At 33.2% G+C, this 20391-nt stretch overlaps 2 protein-coding genes across 7 annotated transcripts in view; both read left to right on the forward strand.

Annotated features, from left to right (window-relative positions):
* Positions 1–20391, forward strand: part of LOC128157770 (uncharacterized) — a 21567-nt gene continuing 1176 nt past the window's right edge. Inside the window, exons 1-4 of one of the 6 annotated variants that reach the window (XM_052820391.1) lie at positions 1–220; positions 18907–19004; positions 19117–19242; positions 20136–20290. In XM_052820391.1, the coding sequence (XP_052676351.1) occupies positions 20138–20290 (153 nt within the window). In that variant the 5' untranslated portion in view covers positions 1–220; positions 18907–19004; positions 19117–19242; positions 20136–20137. Of the gene's footprint in view, positions 221–17453; positions 18520–18613; positions 19005–19116; positions 19243–19571; positions 19642–20135; positions 20291–20391 lie in introns of those variants that run through there. The other 5 variants (XM_052820392.1, XM_052820393.1, XM_052820390.1 and 2 more) reach the window with 5 other exon arrangements.
* LOC128157757 (uncharacterized) lies at positions 12370–13938 on the forward strand. Its single transcript, XM_052820370.1, has one exon. It carries the CDS (start codon positions 12431–12433, stop codon positions 13820–13822), a length of 1392 nt encoding a protein of 463 aa, XP_052676330.1. The 5' UTR covers positions 12370–12430; the 3' UTR covers positions 13823–13938.

Raw genomic sequence — 20391 nt, forward strand, 5'->3', positions numbered from 1 at the left:
GAATTCAGCCGTTGGAGATAAACAAATACACGTGGTTTTGTAAATGGCGTTTTCAATTCTATATTGGCTGAACTATGTGTCCGGCACAAAAAAACTTCAACAAAAATCAGAGCTGGCGGTCAAAGCAGATCAGGTTTTGAAGTTTTGTTTTGACCCCGAACTAAATCACGTCCAGGGAAGAGTCCAGGCGAGTATGAGAGATCGGAGTTACCATGTCAATGTAAGTTCACGACTTTCTGAATCATTCCCGGCCTGAAGGGCCATAATGGCTTACGGGTTTGGTATGTCTATATTTACATGGATCGAGTATGATTCCCTCTATTTCTTACTGAAACTTTAGTTTATTTATAGCTCTATAGAAAGTGACAAGCTACATGCAATTCAATAGAAACTAACAGGACCGATATCAACATGCCCCATTTGTTGATTGGTCGAACCTTAGCGACCGAAACAGACAGGATTGAAATCTAGTAGACTGCATAAAATAATAATGATGATGTCAGACTCAAACTCCAATATGAGACAATTTTTTTCTTTCTTTTATCCAACGACTGAAGTACATTAACTGTAAATTCATTCAACTATATAGGACACAAAAACACTTAAAACCAACATGCTCTCAAATATCAGTATACCTTGTATTCCTACGCACTATGAACTTGCGCGAGAGTTGGTGCACGGTGCGACGTAACAGCGCCACAGCCAGCGTGAAATCACTGCGCGCAAAAATAATATAACCAAACTAGAGACGAGCTCGTTGCAAGCAACGATTAGGTCTTCCGTCGTAGCTGCGTCATACTTGTGACGTAATATAAAAATTGATACCTGACCATGGTGCAATATTAGATGTATAAACACTGTGCAAAAGAAACAAAGTACATGTATATAAGCAAATACAGATCTTTAAAAGTTGTCTGAAGTTTGATTCGCCGCATGTTGTTTTTTTGCATGTGCATTTTATTTTGAGAAACTTATCGAATCATCATAATTGACTCAATATACACAGAATATGGACGACGATTATAATCACACAGTGGGTATGCCCGGTATGAACGTAAAAAGACCAAACATTTTACTCGCATTTTTTATCGAAAGCAAGGGCCAATGAATCTTTTAGAATGTATGCGGAGATTTTGAGTTTGCCTGGGGATGTCCGAGGCATATTTTTGTAATTTTATATTGTACATGTAATGGAAAGAAATTTTGCGGGGGTTGGGGTGGGGTCTAGAACCCTCACCCTACTCTTCTAGATTCGCGCATGGGGAAGGCCGATGCCGGTAATTTAACGGTAATTTTAACCATTTTTATTTAATTAATCATTTTCAAAATTATCGGAATTCCAATGTTACCTTTAAACACAGTTAAAACTTAAAATACGAACCATTTAGTCTCGGTGAGTATTCGGCCAACATGCGTCCGCGTACGAAAGAAATGGCAATATTCAAGAAATTTGGATGGACGATCTGGGTCCTAGGTCGTCCATCCGATTCTTTTTCAGACTAAGAGCTACAGAACTGCACTTAGAGAATGTCAAACTGATTATGTCAATTTATTTTGTCTCAAAGAATCAGTTTTTTTAATAAAGTTTTATTTTAAAAAAAAAGAAATCGGGCACAATTTTCAATGTTAGCATTTTACAATTTAAAGGTCTAATCAAATTTTGAATGAAGTTTCAAGATACTACTCTTCGTTGTTTTATACGAAATATTGCGTGGAAAAAAGATTTACATCGCATATATATTATAGAACTAATTTCTTCTCTTTTTTATTTACATCAAAATAAATCCAAGAAAAAATCTAAATATTCTTTATATGTGTTAATGAAAACGTTGATCAGCAAGGGCCGGTTCTATGTCGTGCAAGCACCTACTTAATAGATTGTTACACGGATCTACCACGATGACAAATATCGAAAAGGCAATATTGTGGGTGAAGGATGAAAGTGTACTTTGTTTTTTAGGTTTATTTTTGATAATTATATTTATCTGGATCAATTTGGTCTGTTGGGTTGTTTTGTTTATTGAAAAGGGGAATAAAGAAAATGAGTAATTTCCGATATGAAGTCAAGCATATATTTTCATATTATCATTGACTTAAAACATGTTGGAAAAAAGAAATATTGCATCAAGCAGTTAGTTATTATGCGCAGATCATGCATTCCTCTATGGTTTTCACAATTGCATGTATCAGTTACTACACGTATTTGCTTACGGAGAAATAAATTTCCAAAGAGATGATATAGTTATCAGTTAAGTTCCAGATTGTCTTCTGCACATGCAAGCACGTGTGTAATCCTGATTTAAAAATAGGTATAATGTCCGGGGAGGGGAGGGGGGGGGGGGGGTCATCGCAACAAAATTGTGTATAAGCGTACTAGAGTGTACATTGTTAATTAATAATTGATGTTGAATTGTTATTAACAAACAAAATCATAAATTTATAATAACAAACACTAAAATGCCAGGGAGTTCTGCTGGACGCGATTTCATTTGTCTTCAATTAATAGAGTGTAGCCAGGGATGCCCGCCTACTTAATACATATGCTCACGCGTCAACAGATTAAAAATGACTGTATTTTGGATTTATAAATCGTTCTAAAACATTCGATCTGATATATCGTTGTTAACAATTCAAAACTTTGAACGATTAAATTTGTTTTTATACCTAGTACCCCGACCCTCACGGAAAAATCCATTCAGATCAATGGAAATTTCATTTACAAGACTCCGCGCCAGAATCAGAATGTCTCATTCATTAATTTTTTCGTAGTTATAGTGGACGAGTCCAAAATAGGAATTTTGAGACACATCATACAATGTGAACATATGCCATGAATGCAGTTTACTTTGCGTCTATTTTCTTATTTTGAGAGTCCTTTTTATCATGTTTATCATGGCTTGAAAATGACGGAAGGCCCTTGAATGTTGTTATCTTTATGCAGGCACGTAGCATCCTTTTTGAAAGTGGGGGGGGGGGGGGGGGGGGGGGCGGGGGGCAGACTCATCCAAAAAATCTTGACAAGCAAAAAAAAAAAAAAAAAAAATCCTAATCCGGGGGGGGGTCTGGCGTAGTATGTATATAACTTCAATTTCAATCCCAATTTCCTTATTTTTATATAAATTTTTTACATCCTTGATAATTCAATTTTTTATAAGTAAATTTTAAAAAAATTAGTTGCTGTGAGAAAAAGTGGGGGGGGGGGGGCACCCACAAGCTTGAATTAATAATTGCCTGAGGATGCATCTTTAATGTGTCAACATTTATATTCATAATTGATGAAAACGTTATATGGGATGTAATAAGCACAATGAGCAAGAGTGTTCAATTAAAAGGGCATTTCACATTGCACGTGTGTAATCCTGATTTAAAAATAGATTGCCATATTTGAAAGGTCAAAAAAAAAAAGAGGGAGGTGTCATCGCAACAAGATGATACACATTGTCTAAGTAGTACAATGTAAGTAATAGTTGGTGTTGGATTATCATCATTAACAAAGAATCATCAGTTTGGATTAATTAAAACAAATATAAATTCATATAATTGGAATATTTACTGGAGGGGCTACGTACAAGTAATTCGCCGAAGTGGGGTACGTGTGACCCGATTTTCGATCAATTGGGCGATTTCATTCATCTGGAAAAGGGTTTCACTCGCGTGTACAAATGTAAATGTACATCTAACAATTGCTAGTCAATTAAGTGTGTATGTTAATTCGATAGATTTCTTCTAAAACATTCAATCCAAAGTATAATATATGTAGTTATTAGTTGACACCCTCTCAGTGGATCTATGCCGATGGATCTATCTGAGATCTCAGCTGTTGCGTGAATGATAAAGAAAGACTTCGCGCCATAATACACCCCTGCGAATGTGTTCGGAATGTTTTCTTTATCGTTGCTAAGTATATAATGAATCCAGAGGTGCTCGAATGAAAGTTCACGAGACTTCACGAAGATTTGTTCAGTTCCTGTGAATTTTCGAGCGGAAGTATATGTGTTCGGATAATATTCTAAAAATACGTAAGTAATAGTCGTTTTTCATATCATATCCTACTTTGATTTATGTTAAAACATGAAAACCGTGTTGGATGTATGTTTTATTTCACCATCTAGCGGTTATTTAAATTAAACGATGATATTCAGAACAGAGTTATCGTTCGTGTTCAGCCACATGTAGAGTGCTTGAAAATGTAAACATTGGGTTGCTTAATAAAATCATAGCCATGTTCGATGCCTGTTGTGTGCAATACCGTGTTTTTAAAAAAAATAATGGTTGTCTGTTTTGTATCAAAACTTAGTATATCGAGCCATTTTCAAGGAACATTCTGCATAAAATAGTATAGTCTGTTTCACTATTGATGCTATTACTAGGTCAGGTGCGGATCGAAAATTAACCCTTAGGGGGGATCTCTAATAGACATTTTAATTGTTGCAACAGCAGAAAAAAAACTAATTTTTTTGTATTGTCACATTTATTTCTAGAACACATTTTATCCACCAGTTAATGAAGATAAAGTTTAAAATCAATAAACCTCTAATTTTTTATGTTTGACTACAAGTACCTAGATTCTATGAAATAGACTATGAACACGAGGGACGATTTTTACTGCGAAACTGAAAGGGTCAAATTAAAACACGTGATCTAAAATTTAAATGACAATAACATTCGCAGGGGTGTAATACGTCTCATTCATAATTTTGGCTCGCCGATTAGTGGGCGAGTCCAAGTTAGGCCAGAGCACATGATGTGTAGATGGTCTTACCCACTCTATTTTCTTAACTGGTCATATAATAAATAGAGATATCATGGATCTTTCACTTTTGTCGGAGCATGTAATAAATGGAACCAAAAAATAAAGTAATTCTAATTGAATTAAATTGAAGTTAAAATGTAAATACCCCCTCCCACCTACGGATTAGGATTTTCAAAATTCCCCATTTTTATAAATTCCTTGTCAAGATTTTTTTTTGATGAAGCTGCCCACCTTAACCCCCACCCCCCCCCCCCCCCCCCATACACACACTTTCAAATAACGATGCTACATGTACGTGTTTGAATATCCTTTCCTATATGGTTAGAAATAACAAAATGTCTTTGATTTTGCATCTAATATATAACAAACTCAATTTTCAATTTAGCTGTTTGAGATTATTCGATACATGTACATTCCTAAAATGATTTAAAATAATGAAATGATTTAATTTCCAGTGATATACAGGTACATGCACTCGATCGAAGAAAAAGATTGAAATTGCTTCTAAACTCTGCGCGTTCAGTTTAATAATTTATGATCCGCAGCGAAAATTAAATTTCATTTCTTATAAGATAGCCTAATTGATACATGCATGCTTCCATTGAATAAATTTGGGTAGTCAGGCAAGCTTTTTGGAAAGCTATTGCTTGTATAATATTAAGGTCAAACGCGACCTTCATGTGTCTTCCATTTTTTCCTATCTCCACAATGTGAATTAAGATTTCCACTTTGTTATTTCATAATTAAATTTTTATGTAATATGATTTTTTTGGTTTGAATATAAAGTGTTCAAATTAAAATATATAGTATGACTTTACTTATAAGCATTCAAATGCATTTTGCGTGCTATTTTAAGGGAAGTTCGAAATATTCTAGCTCCAAAACGAGCCTGGTAATGTACTCTAATTTTTTTGGAATTAACAGGTTTAAATGTTAATAAATAAGGAATGAAATATTAAGGAAAATTATATAAAATTGAGGAACGTTTCGTCTGTCCTTAATTAAAATAATATAAATAGACATCATAAATCCCATATCAAACGACATATAACCACTTGAATCTGCGCGTCTTTTAATGAAATTATGAACAGCGGCAATTCTAAGTCAATGTTAGCTGCAAGTCTGTATAGCACTTGTATGCAAAATTTCGGATGGTACTTAATTTTTCCAGACGGAGAGCTACATATATGCAGCTAAGGTAACTAATAATGCTTCCGATGAAATACTTTGTTTAGTAATGCAAGGTTTTAAGAGAGCAATACTTATTTGTTTAAAAATAACACCCTAATACTTCGCATTTCATTCGCTGTTTGTAGAACAAGCAGAACCAGTATCAGTTCGATCCCTACCGTATGTACATTGTTCGAATTTAATAGCCCTTGCATTGGATTGCTTTGCATGTACAAAATATCTTTTAAAAATTCAACACTGAAAGTGTTTATCTATATGGCTATTAATCTATATGTACATGTACACATAGCGTACGCATGTGATTCAAAATACCCCAAACGGAAAAATTCACTTATTGAGTCTACATTTTATAGAATTTGCAAAAAATACATTGCGGGTCTGAATGTTTGTTAATGTGTCAATCTATCAATATACAGTTTGTTAATCATTTTCGATTGCTAAGGCTACATCGTTTTTGATGAACATTGAACAACATTTTTTCCATGCCATTATTTATACGGAAGATAGCGAGTACAATTATAAAGCACAATTTATTTAATTATCTCTTTAATATTGTCAATGTGTACTAGTATGTAATAAATTATTTATAAATTGCTGCCGAAGGTTGTTTGGTATTTTCGTTTGTAGATGCATTGCAAGTAAAAAACGTGAAACGCGGGGCAAGTCATAATTAATATCCCTAATAACCGTTACTTAAAAATAGCGGCTTTGGATTCAAATATTATCGTATACGAATATTAAGTTCACTTTTTAAAATCATCTCCACGATGATAATATTATATCCATCGGATATCAGTATTTTGTTTTGCTTTAAAAGAAATGTTCTATCTTGAGCAATCCCGCGTTCGTTTAAATTGCCAGCGTACATTTGTCATGTCAGTAATACACATTGTGCTTTATATGACGGCCGTGTATACGTACTGAAGAAAAGTTGAGTTTAATTACCATGCATTCGAACCATTTAATTAACACATCTCCCAGTACTGAAACAATTCAAAATGTCTCTGTTACAGTAACACAGCGGGGCGTTAAACATCTACAAGCATATGCACTGTCGTCAAGGCGACGGCCTGAATACAGCTAGCGACTCTTCTATCGATCGGTTACCTGAGTCTCGTAATGCATCTAAATATAGAAAGGGGCACAGTTATGAAACAAACAACAAAAATAAGGTCAAAGACGTTCATCTTTATGAAATGAATATGTACATATGAATAAAAACATTTGGGAATTTTATGTAGAATTATTTTTGCGCGCTGCATGTATCAGTTAGTGCATTACAAAAAGCCCTTTCATAACCTCCTAAACGTGCGCACCCCCACAAAAATCGACCGAACTGACAACAATTGTTTCTGCAAATACTGGCTATAAATTACGAAAACATTAAATTGAATACCACGGAAGGATTCAAAATTAATTTCTTTACAACTTTGCTTCAATAATGCATTAGAAATTTTTATTCCTTTACAAGTTATTGACAAGAAACTTTTGACGCATCTAACTCCTTAATTATAGGGGCCAGCCCCTTTTTCTGTATACCGAATGAAAGGTCTTGGTAAGACCAAGATCTTTTAAAATACATGTTATAACAAATTTTTATCAGGTAGGAAACTAACACGGAAAATACGCGAATTTTTTTGAATTTTTTTCTTGCCTTTGTTTCAACATCTATACCACCCCTTTTATTTGCATTTAAATAATAAATAAAATATATCTCGCACAAATTCAATGTATTAGCTTCCAAACCAGCCCATCTTTGAGACTCTGCCAGTCATCGTTATAGCTAAACCCCCCTGGACAAAAGAAGTCGTTAAATTTTACTAAAAGGGGAATAACTCAAAACCGAATGGGGATTTTCCTCAACTAAAATATGCAACGACAACATCACGCGGCATGTTATCAGTCCTGAAAATTTCAAAACAATCGGTGAACAAACGAGCGAGATATTAAGGATCAAAGTTGGCGTCTAGAAGAAAAAAAAAAATAACTAGAGCAAAGCTCGTTGCAAAGCAACGAGTGGGTTTTCCGCTAATGTCGAAAGCAACGCTAGAAGTACGTCTAAGAAGCAGAGTTCTTAATCTAGTAACAAAGAAACCTAAGTACAAAAAGATAAAAAAAAATCGAATGATTCTTGGTACAACTTAACATGATCCGAATGTTTTTAAGTACGACTTAACCAAAAACCCTTAACCATTTCAAGAACGACTTAACAAAAAAACCAATGTGTTTAAGTACGACTTAACAAATTTGACTTCATTTTAGGTACAAGTTTACTTTACCTTGAACTAACATCTTTTTTCTTAACCCAGAATGCAAAATTAAAATTTATGTAAAAAATCAATTTTGTTTAAAACATAATTCTGAGCAACTTTTCCTCTTCACTGCTTTTCAAAAGGTTGACCTTTCGTACTGTGTGCTCGTTGCGTCATTAATTGTCAGAAACTTATCGATGTTAAGTTTACTTTACTGTACCTCTGTGAATATTTTCTATGTAAAATTACTATGAACCAGACAACATTGAAATGGTGAACATTTCAAAGGGCCCCGCTTATGTTATTTCAGAGAATTCTGCTTTGACCTTGACCTATAACTTGAAATTTTTCCAGCTATCATAAAACTTTTAATTCAATTTCATTCCCCCTAACATACATGCATTTTTGTTCAATCTGACCAAGATTAAGCATATTTGGAAAATAATCTACTATTTAAAACTAATTTTAAAAAGATCTGCTATGACCTTCACATTGACAGACTTGGTTCAAGGTCACTGCACGCCATTAACCAATAAACTCTGTAAAGGTAAAATATTAGCCAAATAAGGGCTAAAAGGAGAGTATATCTATGCTCTTAAAATATGGATTTTTGTGTGATCTGATATGACCTTGACTCTTCATCTACAAATATCATTCGAGGTCATTGCATATATTTTGAACAAAGGTATCATGTGGGTAAAGTATGAGGCTGAATGGAGCAAAGGGAGAGAAGATATACTCCGGACAAGGATTTTTAAAAATATAATTCTGATATGACCTTCACAGTTTCTTTTCACTGAAAATAGGTTCAAGGTCACTACACACCCTTTCACCCTTTACTCAAAAGCTCTGCTTATGTGAAGTCTGAGCCAAATAGGGGTTAGTAGAAATTATATATGCTCTCAAAAAAGGATTTTTGCATGATCCGATATGATCTTCACCCGTTACCTAGAAATTTCATGCAAGGTCACTGCACATCGTTTAACCATAGAGACACTCTGTGAGTATTAGCCAGATTGGACCAAAGGGAAAAAAGATATGCCCCAGACAAGGATTTTATATATATAATTCTGCTATGACCTTAACCTTATACCTAAAAACATGGTTCAAGGTCACCGCACATCCTTCAACCAAAGGAACCCTGTGGATGAGGTATGAGCCAGATTGGGCCAAGGGGAGAGAAGCTATGCTCCTGTCAAGCCATCTCGGATGGACAGACCGACAAATTGATCACTAGAAGGCGCCCGCATAAACATGCCTTTTTATCTAAAATAGTATCCATGCTATCTGCCCATGGTGAATAGTCATCAAAACCATTCATTAGCAGAATTTGATTTCCCTCCTTTTTAAGGTGGTATGGGACATCTGTCGATATTAATGTGGATTAAAGTACTATATAATTGAAAACTTTTCACCGGTTTAGAATTTTCAAATTTTACAATATTTAACCAAAAAATAGCTTTTAAAAATATTTGAAAAGGTAAAAATTGTAAAAACCCCAGCGGGATTCGAACTCATGACTTACAGGTTCCTAGTAAACCCTCTAACCCACTGTGCTAAGGAGTTAGGTGACCATTTTTGAGAAGAAACTTCATGTACTTATATAATTACACTTTATTTTATTGTTTATTTCGATAAACAATACGTCACAACATGGAAGTGTCCCATATCATCTTAAACTCGGAACACCTCTGACCTAATAAGATCGCCGCATTAAATACAAAGTTTGATTTAACTCTAATTTGTTTATCATCAAGAAATTCTGCATCGCTGACAAATAAAGTTTTCTTCTGTATAATAAAATACCAATTAACTGACTATTTGGACAATAGCAAGTTTATTGTCCTATTCCACAGCAACTATTTCCCTTGGCTTTGCCTCATTAAATATTTGCTGTCTTGGGGGACAATAAACTTGCTATTGTCCTCATACCCAGTAAATACTAAATAGGCATATAATATCCCATCCACCTACATTTTATGTTATATAACCTCTCGTTTGTAACCTTCAATTTCACTGTAAAGTCAACATATCTGTCATAGCCGCAAGTTTCACAGTTTATTTCTGCTTCTCATGTACTTAAAATTAGGGGCCTTAATATTGCTTACCAATTCCAACAAGAGACATCCCTCTAACTATTGATAATCATTAAAATTCATTTCATGAATCTACACAACAATGATAAACCTTCAAGTACAGTCACTCTCAATTTTACAAAAATATTGACGGTACTTTATCCGAAACTGTTCCTTGTATCTTTAACTTAGTACACTAACATTTTTATGAAAAGACGGTTTGTCTTAGAATAAGAAAGCTAATGCAATTCTGAGAAAAAGAATACCACATATTGCCAATTCCATTGAGGTTTAATAAAAATATGGCCATTTAAGTGAACCCACCATTTCCAATTCCCTTTAGTAAACACAGATTTACAGGGTTCTCCATAGTAAAACATCTTTATCTGACCTTTTAGAGGTCAACTTTTGTTCAACCACCTTTAAAAAGAAACCTTATTCAATACAACATATGCCTACATGATATAATCATGATAAAAGCTTCACATCACTTAGAAATACCCTTACATGTATACCCCCCACCCCCCAATCTTTTGATTTTCATAAAAAGTCATGGTTTGAAATGTTTTACCTAATTTTATGAAACATGTGGCAATTTCCTTGAGTCATTTCTCACACATATTTGAAAACAATCATCAATGATTATAAAATGTGATCTTTATTTGTTTATTGTATGATTTGTACCATTTTAATTAACAAATAGACAGCTGTCCTGCTTGTGATTTCTTGTTTTCATGAAAAAAGTAAGCTAACAATCATATTTAGTGAATATCTAATCTATTCTGATTTCTAGTCTTCTTCTAACCATGCTAAAACAGTAAGTTACAACCTACAAGTTAGACATCTGCCTTAAATTAGAATTAAATTCAAACACACCCAGGTAGCTGGAGACAGAGTTGATTTCAATGAAAAATGTTCAAATTTGACATGTTTTTCTACTTTTTTATGCATATATACCTTAGAAAGGTAGAAATAGGTTGTTTCTTGTTCATTTCAAAAGTAATTATCATAGCAGATGTTATTTCAAAGTCAAATGTACATTTACATATCCTACATGTAATCTTAATGCAGACAATTAAATAGAGGGGGGGGGGGGGGGTTCAATTATGTAAACACATCTAAATATCTTTATGAAATAAAAAATAAAGGAAACATAATTGTATACTTTTATTGAAAAACAAGTTTTCACAGCAATTATGAATTTCTTTAAACAGCCTTAATTTTGTTTTCATAATTTCTTATCAAACACAAACCACAACATGGCATGATGCTTTCTTCAAGTTCCATTATTGTTCATGCATTATCGGATTTAATTTGAATTACCAGTAAATAGTCTGTAGAACACAAGGAATATGCATGTGGATAGAGGTGACAGGTTAATCTCAGGAGCTGACCCACAAGAATCAACAGGTACCGGTAAAAGCCATGTGGTAACAAGAGTCTGTTTTGAGCTGAAATAAATAAAAAAAATAATTAGCTGTGTTTACATACATGTACTAGTAATAGCTGTGTTTACATTAACATATGCATAGTATTTCTGTAAAAAATACACTGACCATGCAGTGTAATAAGTATGACATATCCCAATACATGACATATAACATTTAGGCAGTACAAGATCAAAAATTTGCATATCAAGTCATAATACTGCCTTAAAATCTCTGAAAAATGGGAAAAGCTCATCTACAGATATGATAGCAAATGAGATGTTAAAACATGGAGGTTATTTAATGTTAAATTCTTTGGGAAAATTGTTTAATTTTATACTAAATTCTGGTACATTTCCTCAAAGCTGGAATGAGAGTTATTTAGTTTTGTTACATAAATCTGGAAATAGGCTTGACCCTAGCAATTACAGAGGTATATCAATTACCTCAAATCTTGGAAAACTTTTCAATAGAATAATACATACTAGGTTACTTGAATTTGTAAAGTCCATGTCACTTATAAGTGAAAATCAAATTGGCTTCAAAGAAAACTGTAGAACATCAGACCACTTGTTCTCTATAAAAACTATCATTGACCATTATAAAAGTAAAAAAGTATATGCTGCTTTCATTGACCTTAGAAAAGCATTTGACACTGTATATAGAGAAGGTTTATTTTATAAGCTCCTTAACTCTAATATTTCTCAAAAATTATTTAATATTCTTTTTTCCATGTACAGCAACACAACCAGTAGGATAAAATTTTCTGATGGGTTAGGTAAAATATTTAACTCTGAATGTGGTGTCAAACAAGGGGATGTTCTTAGCCCTACACTTTTCAATATATTTATTGATGGTATTGTCAGTGACTTGAAACAAAATGTAAAATGTGAACCTGTACATGTAAATAATCTCAATGTAAACTGTCTGCTTTATGCTGATGATATTGTTATTTTATCAGAGAGCAAAAGTGGTTTACAAACTAGTTTAGATATTCTTTACAACTATTGTTCAAATTGGAAATTACAAGTCAATGTTGGTAAATCTAAAATCATGGTTTTTAACTCAAATAGTAAACATCAAAGCATCAATTTCACTTTCAATGGAAATATTATGCAAGTTGTATCAAAATACTGTTATTTGGGTATTGTATTGAAAAGTAATGGGAAGTTTAATTTAGCAACATCTGTGCTTGTTGAAAAGGCCAGAAAAGCATATTTTAAAATGAAAAAAATAATTGGTATTGATAATCCATGTAAGCTCTTAGAAAAACTTTTTGATTCTATTGTACTTCCTGTACTTCTTTATTGTTGTGAAATATGGGGAGTGGATCTCTCATTGAAAGATATTTCAGTTATCGAAAAATTTCATGTAAAATTTCTTAAAGATATACTTGGATTACATTGCAAAGCATCTAATGCTGGTTGTTTGGCAGAATTAAACAGGTTACCACTTTGGTCTAAAATCTCATTCTCAAGCATTAAATATTGGAATCACTTGATAACATCTAATTCTTTGGCATTTAAATTATATCAGGGAACGATCAATTCCAATTCCTGGACTAAGAAAATTTATGGCATCCTAGACAATTTGGGATTCTCAAACATTAGTAATTATAAAAGCACAATCCAACACTTTTTACCAAACATAAAGCAAAGAATCATTGACCAATGTATCCAAGAGCAATCATCAAAAATTTTTAGTTCAGAAAAACTTTCATTTTTTCAAAAATTATATATGAGAAAAAGAAGTCCTTATGTTGATATACTCAGGAAAAGATCTGAGAGATCCTCTATTAGTAGAATAAGATTAAGTGCACATAAACTTGCAATTGAAAGTGGTAGATATAATGCCACAATTAGGAATGAAAGATATTGTAATGCTTGTAAAACTGGTGCAATTGAAGATGAAACTCATTTTCTTTTTCAATGTAAAGCCTATTCTCATCTAAGGAACAGCTATTTTAGTAATTTTTATAAGATAAGTAAAATAAATATTGCCAATAACTTGGACAAAGAAAGATACATTTTACATGTATGTTTAAATAGTGAAATACATACTATTTTAAATATTACTGTTAAATTCATTAATGACTGCTTTGAACACAGATGTCAATTAGTCTAAGGAAATGTTAAACTGATCTATATAGATCAGTAAAAATATATATACTGTACATGCAACTATTGTAAACATACAATGATGTTCTTATATATTCAATGGGCCTTTGCCAATTATTGTAATTGTGTTTGTGCCAATAAAATATTTGTATTTGTATTTGTATAATATTAAAAAATTTTCATAGGTATAAACACTTATCAAATTGAGAAAGAGAGAGAGAGAGTTTATTACCGTACTTGTAGTGCAACAGTCAATATTTCAATTCGTAAATTACAAACGAATATTACCCACCGAACAGCGTCAAAGTACATGTACTGGTATTAGCTTCTGGTATACCATTTTTTATCAATTCTACTGTGTATTTTTTGTTTGCAAATAAATTTAGCGAGGGTTTTTGTTTATTTTCTTATAAATTACATGTTTTAAAAACAATACTACGTGTAATAAGCATAAAACATGTATGAGTAAACTTAATGAAGAATTTTTAATAGATTATTTTTCAAAGAATGTGGTACATTACATGTATGTCAATCTTTATAAAACTAGCGTATATTTCGTGCGCCATAAATTGCAAGTTTTTTGTAAATATCATTTACTTGCATGATAGGTATATATGGTCTAACCAAAATTTTCTTCATAAAGCTACAGCTGTATGTACCACATATATGTTTTGTCACAAGTATACATTTTAAAAAAAAATACCCAAATTCCAACAGTTTAAATAAACTCAACTCATTCTCTGATAAGTTCATTGTGTTTTGTGCGTGCATATCTTATTTGTCTGCTGCAACAGCAGCCAATCAGCGGTAAGCTGAATCCACAAAAAGAAAGTTTGTGTTTTAGGAGCGGGTAAATTGTTTATGCGACACTGTCAAGAAAACCACACCAAATAATAACAAGAAACATAAATATTCACTTAAATGTATTCTGTTGTAAAGTAAAGGTTTTTAACACTTATTGCATCTTGCAAAACATGTGATGACCTTAATCATCTGTCATATATCTGATATACATGTATATGTAAAAGATGAAAGACATAACGACGGAACAAAGTGGGATTCGAACCTGGCCCTCTGAATCTCTAGTCAAGTGCTCTACCAACTGAGCTACATGTATCTGGCACCGGTATTCAAACCAGTCTGACCATCACATTCCTCCCCCTTAAATGATCTTCATCCTCGAAGATCATCCCTGGCAGGATCGAGTTAACCTGTTAGTTCCAGGGGTTGGTCACAACACCAATATTGTAACAGGATGGGAGAAATAATGAAGGGATTTGAACCTGGGCCCCCTGAATCTCTAGTCAGGTGCTCTACCAACTGAGCTATCTGGCACTGGTATTCAAACCGGTCTGATCGTCACATATATAAAGAATTATTTTAAACAATGTTGTTCAATTAAAAATAACACTCGCAACCTTCAGTTTTTGTCTGTAATTAATCAATATTGGCGTGCGATCAGTTCTCGCCGAGTACCATTTCTCACCAGTGCATTGTTACGTCATTTTATCAACACATAAAATTATATACGAAAATATGATGTAACAGTGCACCAGCGAGAAATGGTCCTCGGCGAGAACTGCTCGCACGCCAGTACTGCCAGTAGTCAGATTAAAAAAAGAGAATAAAAAATTACATTTAAAACATTAACAAGGACAATTTAAGTACACATCATAACTGCTAAACAAGAAAAATTATGTGAACTGGTAGAATGGTAGGCATAGTTCTAACTTGTAACCTACATGTACAAGTACATGTACCGGGTACCCGTTGGTCTGCTAAACTTCTTTAATGATACAATGATCGGCATCATAAAGATATTAAAGTCATGTTTTAACTCTGAAGTCTGAAGTATACAATTTTATTTACTTGAAGTTATGTCTACAGGGTATTCATGACTACATTTGGAGTCCTCTGCACAAGAATATATGATATGTTTCTAATTAGACCCTGCTTTGAATTTTGAGTTGAAAATTCACAATCTGTTATTTTTTTAAATAGATAAATTCAGTTACCCTTTCCAGTCCCCCATGAACCTCGAGCGAGTCTAAACACCCATGAAACATGTAAAAATTACACGTTAGTAAACAAACACCCACACCATAACAAAAACATCTATACTATATACTAAATTTTAACCAGTTAACAAGAAACTTTAAAAGGAGTAAAAGCCTCACCTTCTTCAGTAACATCCACATAAATCACACACTTTAATGTCCATCTTTTCTCCTTTATTACTCGTAGCTTATCAACGGCTGATCGTCGACAGAAGTGTGGCTGTCAGAATTTCCTCGTAAACGATTCACACGAGAAAAATATCCTCCTTAAACAAATATGTAGTATTGTTCCCTGTGCATGTTCATATGTTTCACAGCAAATTGAAAATGCATGTGTACACCGAAAGAATACACAACTTCTCTTCTGCATTACGGCTCTCTCTTTTCTACAATGCCGTTCGTTACTGTTTACATTCGGCGCGCGCGCGCGGGGGTCACAAACAGGGGCGCCCCGACAAATAGTTGCACATAGAACGTTTAAATAATGTGTGTTCATTGAATTCATAAATGATATAGATGAAAAAAAATGAAATTGAATCACAACAATTTATCTAAGACGCAACACAACGTAATGCAGTAAATGCCTGGGCCTTAATGTGGCATTTGTTCGCTTGTGTGTCTATGTAGACATATTAACTCGTTCATGTACGATTCTCACATATTTGTTTTATGAAATTTGAAAAAAAATATAGGACAGAACTTGTTTAATTTGATACCAAATGACATTATTTAATATATTAACAATAACTAAATTAATTTTTTTTCATAAAATGATAACGATTTTTGCTATCAGAAAAATACGTGTATGAGCTGCTGACCCCTAATTATAAGGGCCAGCCCTTTTTTCTTAATTTTAAATGAAAGCTCTCGTTATTCTAAACAACTTTTGTTCTATATGTATTAACAAAATATTTTTAGTTTAAAGGTTATAATACAAAAAGCAACAAAATTTCAGCCCCGAAAAAATCTTAAACTTTGGCGACAAATAGCTCAAAAACTAACAAAGAAATTACCAAAATTTTCATGCCAGCAAAATTATAGAATGTTACCGACAATTTCGCCAAATTTCATGCATCTATCATCTGTAGTTTCCGAGATCAACTCTGGACAAAAGACCCCCCAATTTTCAATTAAAGGGCAATAACTCATAACCGGAAGTGAATTTTAAAAATTTGAAAAAAACGTCTAGAGATATTAATATCATCTACATACCCTGAAAGTTTCATAGCAATCAGACAAAAAATGTTCGAGAAATCTCGTGCACAAAATTTGCGGGAAAAAAAAAAAAATAATAATAAGAAACAGTAGAATAACAGAAGGGTTTTCCGTTGAAAAACGGAAAACCCTAATAAGAAATTTGAAAATTTTTCAGAATAATAGTAAGGTCTTCCGTTGGAAACGGAAGACCTTAATGATGAAATGTACTGCATGTTATGTACTATAATAGTTAATGAATTCTCATGAAATCTACACCAACAAGTATTATTCCATTTTATTTGTATTTCATAAATGTATATTCATTCATATTTTTCTGGGTTTTTTCTACTTTTTTGAGAGGCTGACCTTCACAAGCTTTTATAAGAATAGACCAATCCACACTTTACAAAAGTTATGTCCCTTGGCCGCCATCTTTGGGGAAAAACCCATATATTTCTCACAGAAGCCTTTGTAGTTTAGAGGGTTGTAACTTCGTCATTTGACATTAGAAATCAGTTTCCGCTGTGAATTTGGATTGCCCCAAGTTGGGGCAACCCACACATCGAAGGAATAAATTAGATTCCAAGAGATTTCTTCACAGGGCGCCCAAATATTTGGTTGCATAAAGAAGGGAAAAGTTGTGTTTTTCCCTTTTGACCTTTGGGTTGACCCCGCAAAGGGGAACAACTTTTGCAAAGTGTGGATTGGACTATTATAGATTCACAAGGCAGTTCTATATATAACACCTGTTTTATTTTTTTCCCTTTGTAAAGAGATAAACTCTTTGGAGGGGGAGGGGGCAAGAAACAGGCAAAAATATGCGATTACAGCAAACTTGTTTTGACACCAAATTTAATTAAAATTAATTACTGCACTATAACTTTGCAGTCAGTCTCTCTTCACATGACATGTGTACACAGTCATTTTCAGAGGCAATATATATACGATGTCTCTATGTTATAGTAATGTGACATTCCGTATATAACTTGCAATCAAGCTTAACTGCATATTGTTTTCTTATTTGAGTACATTTGGTCTCAAGTTTCCAATATTTTTACGACAAATAAACAGTTCAATCATAGCACAACCAAGGTAACTCCATCGAGGGAACATTGTGCTATTTTTAGATCTTGGAAAATCCCCAACATTCGATAATGGCGGAGGTGTCGAAGAAGGCACATTATATTAAAACAAGTAGTAATTGCCCCTCTATATATGCATTTATTACCGATTTATAATCCCAGTTTCAATATATCTCAATCATAAGTTCAGTTCTTTAACCGTTAAACACTTTCCCCCTTGCTGAGATCGATGTCGATCGAAGTTAGCGACGCTCTCTGCGGGTGCAAACGTTTTTATGAAGATTGGACGAAATAACGACAACTTTACATTTACTTATCACTGTTAGGATCTGAAATAATTGGGAAAAGATTTTTTGCTCATAATACATGTAAGTATGCATAGCGGAAAGCATGGCGGCACTGTGTGACTGTGTGATGCATGGCGGGGGCCTATACCTCTATGCAAAAACACTGGCAGTTAATATTCATTCGCGTTAGATTTTGAGTTTATTTAAATAAAGGCAATTCATATTGGTTACAATAACATAAGTGATAATAACATATGGAAAATATAATCTTGCTTAAAGATATTTATTATGAACAACAAACAGTTAACTTTGCAACATTCGAATAGAACTATTTTTTGTCGCGCATGTTCAGATAACTGAACTCTTTGCCGTAAAGATTATCCGGCAACTAGATGGCCGTAAGCCATAAAAATCAGTAGTAATATTGTAGTAAGATTTTGTCTGAAAGTATTTAATTAATCAATGTAGATCACGCTGGGAGAAAATAACACAGTTGTTGACGGTATATGTGACTGTGTGAACGGCCAAGACAAGTGCCACCACAAGGCGTCTATTCTTTTATATGGGTATACCAGTAGTGTTTTTAATTAAAGAAAATATAGCCTATATGCACATATTGTCTAGTTCATCTTTTCAGTTGAATAATATATGTAATAATCTTGATTGTATTTTACTTAGATATAAGAATGTTAGCAAAACAGACGTGAGAGCTTCTTGGATTCAGCATCCAAAGCGAGCTCCACCAAAACAGACCACTACAAAGGAAGAACTATTTCCACCCCCACCAAATATAGTCAATTACAGGTATGTATCAAGTCATGTTAAATTTAAAATAAATGTATTAGCAGGAATTATTAGTTTTCACAAAATTTGTTTCACATGGCATTACATGCAGTTGTATATCATAATACATGTACAATGTACATGTATACTGTGTTCAGTACAATGTACATATATACTGTGTACAGTACATGTAGCCATTGATAAATCTGGTTATTGTATCCTCAAATGTCCAGCCGTAAATAATATCTTTATTACAGATAATAACTAGTCATAGTCTTATCTTATCCTAGATTAAACTTTGTGTTCAGGAGATATGTTATTCTAACTAATCTTATTCTGTTAGGGCAACAACAAGACCTGTAGATGAGACAGATGTAGCTTTCCTGTGCAATAAGCTTAATGCTCTTGGTCAATTTTCAGGTTAAATGTTATGCTAAAAATTGAGGTTTTTTAAAATTTTGAGTGATTTTCTTCAAATTTTATTAATGTTTGTGTTGGTAAAATATTTGAATATTTGTGCCTGACGCATGCAGTGCAGGATTTTCAGCTCCAAGACTGTGACATTAGTGTTACGAGGAATTTTTATGTGCTGCTTAAAACTCATGAAAATATTGGCTTTTAGTGCAGCTTTGGGTACATATTCAAATATTAGCATTTTCTTATTGTTGTTATTTTAAGAAAAAAAAAACGTTTTACCTGAAAGTTTCTTTGTTCTGAAGTTAGTTTTCTTAATCTTTTTCAGATTTTCATGCACTAATACATTTATAGAAACAAAATTAGATATATGAAAAACATACTACTTGTAGTAACGTACATGTACATCTGGCATGTTTTGGAAATATCTTTTCTAGCATAGTAAAGTGAAGTAATGTTGTATCTAATTATTATAATTTATTTGATTTTACACATTTTAGCTATGCTATGGATTGTATCTAAAGAGCCTCCATCTCCAACACTGGATGTTCCAACTGTAGAAGATTTGCTGCTTGGGGAAGGCTACACAGGAGCTACGGACAAGATAAAGTGGCTGAAGACGAATCTTGCAATCTCCAAAGAGAAAATAGAGCAGGTTGATTTTACTTTGTTTATGACATAACGTGAGGTTTCGAAGTTGATTTGATCAAAATTAATACATATATAATGTGTATATTAATATCTTATTAAGTGGAA

This window comes from Crassostrea angulata, chromosome 8 (assembly GCF_025612915.1).
Source record: "Crassostrea angulata isolate pt1a10 chromosome 8, ASM2561291v2, whole genome shotgun sequence".
Classification (NCBI taxonomy): Eukaryota; Metazoa; Mollusca; class Bivalvia; order Ostreida; family Ostreidae; genus Magallana; species Magallana angulata.